At 48.2% G+C, this 10,957-nt stretch overlaps 1 protein-coding gene across 1 annotated transcript in view; it reads right to left on the bottom strand.

Annotated features, from left to right (window-relative positions):
* Nucleotides 1-10,957, bottom strand: part of IGSF11 (immunoglobulin superfamily member 11) — a 386,896-nt gene that overhangs the window by 25,972 nt on the left and 349,967 nt on the right. The window contains exons 3-4 of the mRNA XM_040339112.1: nt 9,953-10,160; nt 7,715-7,867 (exon numbers count right to left, since the gene is read on the bottom strand). Of these exons, the coding sequence (XP_040195046.1) occupies nt 7,715-7,867; nt 9,953-10,160 (361 nt within the window). The remainder of the gene's footprint in view (nt 1-7,714; nt 7,868-9,952; nt 10,161-10,957) is intronic.

Raw genomic sequence — 10,957 nt, 5'->3', positions numbered from 1 at the left:
GCTCTCTAGTGAATGTATAGGCTGCATTCTCAGTGATGTCACCGGTCTCTAGTGAATGGATAGGCTGCATTCTCAGTGATGTCACCGGTCTCTAGTGAATGGATAGGCTGCATTCTCAGTGATGTCATCGGTCTCTAGTGAATGGATAGGCTGCATTCTCAGTGATGTCACTGGTCTCTAGTGATTGGATAGGCTGCATTCTCAGTGATGTCACCGCTCTCTAGTGAATGTATAGGCTGCATTCTCAGTGATGTCACCGGTCTCTAGTGAATGGATAGGCTGCATTCTCAGTGATGTCACCGGTCTCTAGTGAATGGATAGGCTGCATTCTCAGTGATGTCACAGTCTCTAGTGAATGGATAGGCTGCATTCTCAGTGATGTCACAGTCTCTAGTGATTGGATAGGCTGCATTCTCAGTGATGTCACCGCTCTCTAATGAATGGATAGGCTGCATTCTCAGTGATGTCACCGCTCTCTAGTGAATGGATAGGCTGCATTCTCAGTGATGTCACCAGTCTCTAGTGAATGGATAGGCTGCATTCTCAGTGATGTCACTGGTCTAGTGAATGGATAGGCTGCATTCTCAGTGATGTCACCGGTCTCTAGTGAATGGATAGGCTGCATTCTCAGTGATGTCACCGCTCTCTAGTGAATGGATAGGCTACATTCTCAGTGATGTCATTGGTCTCTAGTGAATGGATAGGCTACATTCTCAGTGATGTCACCGCTCTCTAGTGAATGGATAGTCTGCATTCTCAGTGATGTCACCGGTCTCTAGTGAATGGATAGGCTGCATTCTCAGTGATGTCACCGGTCTCTAGTGAATGGATAGGCTACATTCTCAGTGATGTCATTGGTCTCTAGTGAATGGATAGGCTGCATTCTCAGTGATGTCACCGGTCTCTAGTGAATGGATAGGCTGCATTCTCAGTGATGTCACCGGTCTCTAGTGAATGGATAAGCTGTATTCTCAGTGATGTCACCGGTCTCTAGTGAATGGATAGTCTGCATTCTCAGTGATGTCACTGGTCTCTAGTGAATGGATAGGCTGCATTCTCAGTGATGTCACCGGTCTCTAGTGAATGGATAGGCTGCATTCTCAGTGATGTCACCGGTCTCTAGTGAATGGATAGGCTGCATTCTCAGTGATGTCACTGGTCTCTAGTGAATGAATAGGCTGCATTCTCAGTGATGTCACCGCTCTCTAGTGAATGTATAGGCTGCATTCTCAGTGATGTCACAGTCTCTAGTGAATGGATAGGCTGCATTCTCAGTGATGTCACCACTCTCTAGTGAATGGATAGGCTGCATTCTCAGTGATGTCACCGGTCTCTAGTGAATGGATAGGCTGCATTCTCAGTGATGTCACCGGTCTCTAGTGAATGGATAGGCTGCATTCTCAGTGATGTCACCGGTCTCTAGTGAATGAATAGGCTGCATTCTCAGTGATGTCACCGGTCTCTAGTGAATGGATAGGCTGCATTCTCAGTGATGTCACCGGTCTCTAGTGAATGGATAGGCTGCATTCTCAGTGATGTCACCGGTCTCTAGTGAATGGATAGGCTGCATTCTCAGTGATGTCACAGCTCTCTAGTGAATGAATAGGCTGCATTCTCAGTGATGTCACCGGTCTCTAGTGAATGGATAGGCTGCATTCTCAGTGATGTCACCGGTCTCTAGTGAATGGATAGGCTGCATTGTCAGTGATGTCACCGGTCTCTAGTGAATGGATAGGCTGCATTCTTGGTGATGTCACTTGTTTCTAGTGAATGGATAGGCTGCATTCTCAGTGATGTCACCGGTCTCTAGTGAATGGATAGGCTGCATTCTCAGTGATGTCACCGGTCTCTAGTGAATAGATAGGCCGCATTCTCAGTGATGTCACCGCTCTCTAGTGAATGGATAGGCCGCATTCTCAGTGATGTCACAGTCTCTAGTGAATGGATAGGCTGCATTCTCAGTGATGTCACCGGTCTCTAGTGAATGGATAGGCTGCATTCTCAGTGATGTCACAGTCTCTAGTGAATGGATAGGCTGCATTCTCAGTGATGTCACCGGTCTCTAGTGAATGGATAGGCTGCATTCTCAGTGATGTCACCGGTCTCTAGTGAATGGATAGGCTGCATTCTCAGTGATGTCACCACTCTCTAGTGAATGGATAGGCTGCATTCTCAGTGATGTCACCGGTCTCTAGTGAATGGATAGGCTGCATTCTCAGTGATGTCACCGGTCTCTAGTGAATGGATAGGCTGCATTCTCAGTGATGTCACCGCTCTCTAGTGAATGGATAGGCTGCATTCTCAGTGATGTCACAGTCTCTAGTGAATGAATAGGCTGCATTCTCAGTGATGTCACCGGTCTCTAGTGAATGAATAGGCTGCATTCTCAGTGATGTCACAGTCTCTAGTGAATGGATAGGCTGCATTCTCAGTGATGTCACCGGTCTCTAGTGAATGGATAGGCTGCATTCTCAGTGATGTCACCGGTCTCTAGTGAATGGATAGGCTGCATTCTCAGTGATGTCACCGGTCTCTAGTGAATGAATAGGCTGCATTCTCAGTGATGTCACAGTCTCTAGTGAATGGATAGGCTGCATTCTCAGTGATGTCACCGGTCTCTAGTGAATGGATAGGCTGCATTCTCAGTGATGTCACAGTCTCTAGTGAATGGATAGGCTGCATTCTCAGTGATGTCACAGTCTCTAGTGAATGGATAGGCTGCATTCTCAGTGATGTCACCGGTCTCTAGTGAATGGATAGGCTGCATTCTCAGTGATGTCACAGTCTCTAGTGAATGGATAGGCTGCATTCTCAGTGATGTCACAGTCTCTAGTGAATGGATAGGCTGCATTCTCAGTGATGTCACCGCTCTCTAGTAAATGGATAGGCTGCATTCTCAGTGATGTCACCGGTCTCTAGTGAATGGATAGGCTGCATTCTCAGTGATGTCACAGTCTCTAGTGAATGGATAGGCTGCATTCTCAGTGATGTCACAGTCTCTAGTGAATGGATAGGCTGCATTCTCAGTGATGTCACCGGTCTCTAGTGAATGGATAGGCTGCATTCTCAGTGATGTCACAGTCTCTAGTGAATGGATAGGCTGCATTCTCAGTGATGTCACCGGTCTCTAGTGAATAGATAGGCTGCATTCTCAGTGATGTCACCGGTCTCTAGTGAATGGATAGGCTGCATTCTCAGTGATGTCACAGTCTCTAGTGAATGGATAGGCTGCATTCTCAGTGATGTCACCGGTCTCTAGTGAATGGATAGGCTGCATTCTCAGTGATGTCACCCTAGTGAATGGATAGGCTGCATTCTCAGTGATGTCACCGGTCTCTAGTGAATGAATAGGCTGCATTCTTAGTGATGTCACCAGACTCTAGTGAATGGATAGGCTGCATTCTCAGTGATGTCACCGGTCTCTAGTGAATGGATAGGCTGCATTCTCAGTGATGTCACCGCTCTCTAGTGAATGGATAGGCTGCATTCTCAGTGATGTCACCGCTCTCTAGTGAATGGATAGGCTGCATTCTCAGTGATGTCACCGGTCTCTAGTGAATGGATAGTCTGCATTCTCAGTGATGTCACCGGTCTCTAGTGAATGGATAGGCTGCATTCTCAGTGATGTCACCGGTCTCTAGTGAATGGATAGGCTACATTCTCAGTGATGTCATTGGTCTCTAGTGAATGGATAGGCTGCATTCTCAGTGATGTCACCGGTCTCTAGTGAATGGATAGGCTGCATTCTCAGTGATGTCACCGGTCTCTAGTGAATGGATAAGCTGTATTCTCAGTGATGTCACCGGTCTCTAGTGAATGGATAGTCTGCATTCTCAGTGATGTCACTGGTCTCTAGTGAATGGATAGGCTGCATTCTCAGTGATGTCACCGGTCTCTAGTGAATGGATAGGCTGCATTCTCAGTGATGTCACCGGTCTCTAGTGAATGGATAGGCTGCATTCTCAGTGATGTCACTGGTCTCTAGTGAATGAATAGGCTGCATTCTCAGTGATGTCACCAGTTTCTAGTGAATGGATAGGCTGCATTCTCAGTGATGTCACAGTCTCTAGTGAATGGATAGGCTGCATTCTCAGTGATGTCACCACTCTCTAGTGAATGGATAGGCTGCATTCTCAGTGATGTCACCGGTCTCTAGTGAATGGATAGGCTGCATTCTCAGTGATGTCACCGGTCTCTAGTGAATGGATAGGCTGCATTCTCAGTGATGTCACCGGTCTCTAGTGAATGAATAGGCTGCATTCTCAGTGATGTCACCGGTCTCTAGTGAATGGATAGGCTGCATTCTCAGTGATGTCACAGTCTCTAGTGAATGGATAGGCTGCATTCTCAGTGATGTCACAGTCTCTAGTGAATGGATAGGCTGCATTCTCAGTGATGTCACCGCTCTCTAGTAAATGGATAGGCTGCATTCTCAGTGATGTCACAGTCTCTAGTGAATAGATAGGCTGCATTCTCAGTGATGTCACCGGTCTCTAGTGAATGGATAGGCTGTATTCTCAGTGATGTCACCGCTCTCTAGTGAATGGATAGGCTGCATTCTCAGTGATGTCACCGGTCTCTAGTGAATGAATAGGCTGCATTGTCAGTGATGTCACCGGTCTCTAGTGAATGGATAGGCTGCATTCTCAGTGATGTCACCGGTCTCTAGTGAATGGATAGGCTACATTCTCAGTGATGTCACCGCTCTCTAGTGAATGGATAGGCCGCATTCTCAGTGATGTCACAGTCTCTAGTGAATGGATAGGCTGCATTCTCAGTGATGTCACAGTCTCTAGTGAATGGATAGGCTGCATTCTCAGTGATGTCACCGGTCTCTAGTGAATGAATAGGCTGCATTCTCAGTGATGTCACCGGTCTCTAGTGAATGGATAGGCCGCATTCTCAGTGATGTCACAGTCTCTAGTGAATGGATAGGCTGCATTCTCAGTGATGTCACCGCCGGTCTCTAGTGAATGGATAGGCTGCATTCTCAGTGATGTCACCGGTCTCTAGTGAATGGATAGGCTGCATTCTCAGTGATGTCACCGGTCTCTAGTGAATGGATAGGCTGCATTCTCAGTGATGTCACCGGTCTCTAGTGAATGGATAGGATACATTCTCAGTGATGTCACCGGTCTCTAGTGAATGGATAGGCTGCATTCTCAGTGATGTCACCGCTCTCTAGTGAATGGATAGGCTGCATTCTCAGTGATGTCACAGTCTCTAGTGAATGGATAGGCTGCATTCTCAGTGATGTCACCGCTCTCTAGTGAATGGATAGGCTGCATTCTCAGTGATGTCACCGGTCTCTAGTGAATGGATAGGCTGCATTCTCAGTGATGTCACAGTCTCTAGTGAATGGATAGGCTGCATTCTCAGTGATGTCACCGCTCTCTAGTGAATGGATAGGCTGCATTCTCAGTGATGTCACCGGTCTCTAGTGAATGGATAGGCTGCATTCTCAGTGATGTCACCGGTCTCTAGTGAATGGATAGGCTGCATTCTCAGTGATGTCACAGTCTCTAGTGAATGGATAGGTTACATTCTCAGTGATGTCACTGCTCTCTAGTAAATGGATAGGCTGCATTCTCAGTGATGTCACCGGTCTCTAGTGAATGGATAGGCTGCATTCTCAGTGATGTCACAGTCTCTAGTGAATGGATAGGCTGCATTCTCAGTGATGTCACAGTCTCTAGTGAATAGATAGGCTGCATTCTCAGTGATGTCACCGCTCTCTAGTGAATGAATAGGCTGCATTGTCAGTGATGTCACGGGTCTCTAGTGAATGGATAGGCTGCATTTTCAGTGATGTAACCGGTCTCTAGTGAATGGATAGGCTGCATTCTCAGTGATGTCACCGCTCTCTAGTGAATGGATAGGCTGCATTCTCAGTGATGTCACCGGTCTCTAGTGAATGGATAGGCTACATTCTCAGTGATGTCACAGTCTCTAGTGAATGGATAGGCTGCATTCTCAGTGATGTCACCGCTCTCTAGTGAATGGATAGGCTGCATTCTCAGTGATGTCACCGGTCTCTAGTGAATGGATAGGCTGCATTCTCAGTGATGTCACCGGTCTCTAGTGAATGAATAGGCTGCATTCTCAGTGATGTCACCGCTCTCTAGTGAATGAATAGGCTGCATTCTCAGTGATGTCATCGGTCTCTAGTGAATGGATAGGCTGCATTCTCAGTGATGTCACCGCTCTCTAGTGAATGAATAGGCTGCATTCTCAGTGATGTCATCGCTCTCTAGTGAATGAATAGGCTGCATTCTCAGTGATGTCACCGGTCTCTAGTGAATGGATAGGCTGCATTCTCAGTGATGTCACCGGTCTCTAGTGAATGGATAGGCCGCATTCTCAGTGATGTCACAGTCTCTAGTGAATGAATAGGCTACATTCTCAGTGATGTCACCGCTCTCTAGTGAATGGATAGGCTGCATTCTCAGTGATGTCACCGCTCTCTAGTGAATGGATAGGCTGTATTCTCAGTGATGTCACCGGTCTCTAGTGAATGGATAGGCTGCATTCTCAGTGATGTCACTGGTCTCTAGTGAATGGATTGGCTGCATTCTCAGTGATGTCACTGCTCTCTAGTGAATGGATATGCTGCATTCTCAGTGATGTCACAGTCTCTAGTGAATGGATAGGCTGCATTCTCAGTGATGTCACCGGTCTCTAGTGAATGGATAGGCTGCATTCTCAGTGATGTCACCGCTCTCTAGTGAATGGATAGGCTGCATTCTCAGTGATGTCACTGGTCTCTAGTGAATGGATTGGCTGCATTCTCAGTGATGTCACCGCTCTCTAGTGAATGGATATGCTGCATTCTCAGTGATGTCACAGTCTCTAGTGAATGGATAGGCTGCATTCTCAGTGATGTCACCGGTCTCTAGTGAATGGATAGGCTGCATTCTCAGTGATGTCACCGGTCTCTAGTGAATGGATAGGCTGCATTCTCAGTGATGTCACAGTCTCTAGTGAATGGATAGGCTGCATTCTCAGTGATGTCACCGGTCTCTAGTGAATGGATAGGCTGCATTCTCAGTGATGTCACTGCTCTCTAGTGAATGGATAGGCTGCATTCTCGGTGATGTCACTTGTTTCTAGTGAATGGATAGGCTGCATTCTCTGTGATGTCACCTGTCACTAGTGAATGGATAGGCTGCATTCTCAGTGATGTCACCGGTCTCTAGTGAATGGATAGGCTGCATTCTCAGTGATGTCACAGTCTCTAGTGAATGGATAGGCTGCATTCTCAGTGATGTCACCGGTCTCTAGTGAATGGATAGGCTGCATTCTCAGTGATGTCACCGGGCTCTAGTGAATGGATAGGCTGCATTCTCGGTGATGTCACCGGTCTCTAGTGAATGGATAGGCTGCATTCTCAGTGATGTCACCGGTCTCTAGTGAATGGATAGGCTGCATTCTCAGTGATGTCACCGGTCTCTAGTGAATGGATAGGCTGCATTCTCAGTGATGTCACCGGTCTCTAGTGAATGGATAGGCTGCATTCTCAGTGATGTCACCGGTCTCTAGTGAATGGATAGGCTGCATTCTCAGTGATGTCACCGGTCTCTAGTGAATGGATAGGCTGCATTCTCAGTGATGTCACCGGTCTCTAGTGAATGGATAGGCCGCATTCTCAGTGATGTCACTGGTTTCTAGTGAATGAAAAGGCTCAAATCTTAATAATATCTTTGGTCTCGCTCACCTTGCGTTATAGAGGCCGGGAGAAGAGGACCTTCCACCTTCTCCCACAGGTAGGTGGGTCTTGGAATTCCCTCCTCTGAGCTGCATGATAGAGTAATGTCACTTCCAATGTCCAGGGAACCCTGAATGTTGCAAATGGGATCTGAGGGAGGCACTGGGAAGGGAGAAAAACAACAAATTAAACCAGTAAAACAAATTTCTAATACAGAATGTAAACACAGTAATATTAATATGTTGCCTAAAAAGTTACATTTTATTTTTGAGAATACGGTCTTCTTCCTCACCCTATCTAGTTGACAGAATTGCATTGGGTGCTGCTGGTAACATGTTTTATGGTATGAATGGGGGGGGGGGGGGGTTTGATCAGTCACATCACATGATTCTCTCCCCTATTCATTGATTGTATTCCCGACACTGTAATAAGTAAAATAACTTTTCTCATTGGAGGAGAGGGCAGGAGGGGGCGTGTCCCCATCAGATCTTTATTACAGCTGAGCCTGGAGACTTAAACCTGTGTTAACCTATATAGCACCAGAAGTTTAGCAGCAGGAAGAGGACAGGGCAGCCCTGCAGGGAAGTTCAGGACCAGGAAGAGGACAGGGCAGACCTGCAGGGAAGTTCAGGACCAGGAAGAGGACAGGGCAGCCCTGCAGGGAAGTTCAGGACCAGGAAGAGGACAAGACAGGCCTGCAGGGAAATTCAGCAGCAGAAAGAGGACAGGGCAGACCTGCAGGGAAGTTCAGGACAAGGAAGAGGACAAGGCAGACCTGCAGGAAAGTTCAGGACCAGGAAGAGGACAGGGCAGCCCTGCAGGGAATTTCAGCAGCAGAAGGAAGACTACAGGGCACCCCTGCAGGGAAGTTCAGCAGCAGGAAGAGGACAAGACAGGCCTGCAGGGAAATTCAGCAGCAGAAAGAGGACAGGGCAGACCTGCAGGAAAGTTCAGGACCATGAAGAGGACAGGGCAGACCTGCAGGGAATTTCAGCAGCAGGAAGATGACAGGGCAGCCCTGCAGGGAAGTTCAGCAGCAGTAAGAGGACAGGGCAGCCCTGTGGGGAAGTTCAGCAGCAGAAAGAGGACAGGGCAGACCTGCAGGGAAGTTCAGGACCAGGAAGAGGACAAGGCAGACCTGCAGGAAAGTTCAGGACCATGAAGAGGACAGGGCAGACCTGCAGGGAATTTCAGCAGCAGGAAGATGACAGGGCAGCCCTGCAGGGAAGTTCAGCAGCAGGAAGAGGACAGGACGGGCCTGTAGGAAAGTTCAGCAGCAGGAAGAGGACAGGGCAGCCCTGTGGGGAAGTTTAGCAGCAGGAAGAGGATAGGACAGGTCTGTGGGGAAGTTCAGCAGCAGGAAGAGGACAGTGCAGACCTGCAGGGAAGTTCAGAACCAGGAAGAGGACAGGGCAGCCCTGAAGGGAGGTACAGCAGCAGAAAAGAGGAGAGGACAGGCCTGTAGAAAAGTTCACAATCAGGAAGAGGACAGGGCAGACCTGCAGGGAAGTTCAGCAGCAGGAAGAGGACATGGAAGCCCTGCAGGGAAGTTCAGCAGCAGGAAGAGGACAGGGCAGACCTGCAGGGAAGTTCAGGACAAGGAAGAGGACAGGGCAGTCCTGCAGGGAAGTTCAGTAGAAGGAAGAGGACAGGATGGGTCTGTAGGCAAGTTCAGCAGCAGCAAGAGGATAGGACAGGCCTGTGGGCAAGTTCAGCAGCAGGAAGAGGACAGGACGGGCCTGTAGGAAAGTTCAGCAGCAGGAAGACGACAGGGCAGCCATGTGGGGAAGTTTAGCAGCACGAAGAGGATAGGACAGGTCTGTGGGGAAGTTCAGCAGCAGGAACAGGACAGTGCAGACCTGAAGGGAAGTTCAGAACCAGGAAGAGGACATGGCAGCCCTGAAGGGAGGTACAGCAGCAGAAAAGACGAGGACAACCCTGTGGGGAAGTTCACCAGGAGGAAGACGACAGGGTAGCCCTGCAGGCAATTTCAGGACCAGGAAGAGGACAGGGTAGCCCTGCTGGAAAGTTCAGGAAAAGGACAGGGCAGCCCTGCAGGAAAGTTCAGGACCAGGAAGAGGACAGGGCAGCCCTGAAGGGAAGTTAAGCAGCAGTGAGAGGATAGGGTAGCCCTGCAGTGAAGATTTCTCCAGAATCCAGCAGCTTTTTATTTGTTTTAGTTGCACGTATCAAAGTCAAAGAATCTATAACTGAAAAATGCAAGACTGTGACAAGTTTCTAACTTACCTAAAACGGTAAATCCCACCACACCAATGTTCCGTAGCGCCCGGTCGGGGAAGTTGTTGACCATGCACTGGTAGGTCCCCGTATCTGACAGCTGGGTGTTGTTTATATATATGGAGGCGTTGGTGCTCGGCATGGTTTGCATAAACCCGACTCGGCCCTGGAACTGCGCTGCGGTTGTGAAAACTTGCCCGCCCTGGTAAATAATGATCTGGGAAGAGATTAAAAAGTAAAAAAAAAAGTTGTAAAATTTTCTTTTGCCCTCCCCTCTTTCATGCACCCCTCAGCTGTATCTTATACTTTTTCCTTTTTGTTTTTCTTTATTTATTTTATCTGATGTATTTCCACCAGTCACAGGGATGTGCTGGGTCCTCTTTCATCCCCTGGGAGTTTGCGGTCTTGGATGATGTAGAGAAAGGCACTCTCTGTATCAATCCATTCTGATTGCGTGGCAGCGTGCTTAATAGAAGGGCAATGACAACCTGTACTCACTGGCCCGGATTCAGAAAGAAGTTACGCTGGCGTATCTATTGATACGCCGCGTAACTTCTAGGATGCGCCGGCGTATCTTTTTTCTGTATTCAGAAAACAAGATACGCCGGAATTTTGCTAAGATACGACTGGCGTAAGACTCTTACGCCGTCGTATCTTAGTTTCATATTTACGCTGGCCGCTAGGTGGCGCTTCCGTCGATTTACGCGACAAATATGCTAATTAGGTAGATACGCCGATTCAGAAACGTACGTCCGCCCGGCGCATTTTTTTTACGCCGTTTACGTAAGGGTTTTTTCCGGCGTAAAGTTACCCCTCATAAAGCAGGGGTAAGTCATGTTAGGTATGGACGTCGGAAGCGTACGAACAGCGTCGTATTTTATGTCGTTTGCGTAAGTCGTCCGTGAATGGGGCTGTACGTAAGTTACGTTCACGTCGAAAGCATTGACTAATTGCGAAGTGATTTCGAGCATGCGCACTGGGATACGTTCCACGGGTGGCGCCTGCGCCGTTCGA

The sequence above is a fragment of the Rana temporaria genome, chromosome 2, assembly GCF_905171775.1.
Source record: "Rana temporaria chromosome 2, aRanTem1.1, whole genome shotgun sequence".
NCBI classification, from domain to species: Eukaryota; Metazoa; Chordata; class Amphibia; order Anura; family Ranidae; genus Rana; species Rana temporaria.
Note: the sequence above shows the minus strand (reverse complement) of the source record. Positions and strands in the feature narration are given on the sequence as shown.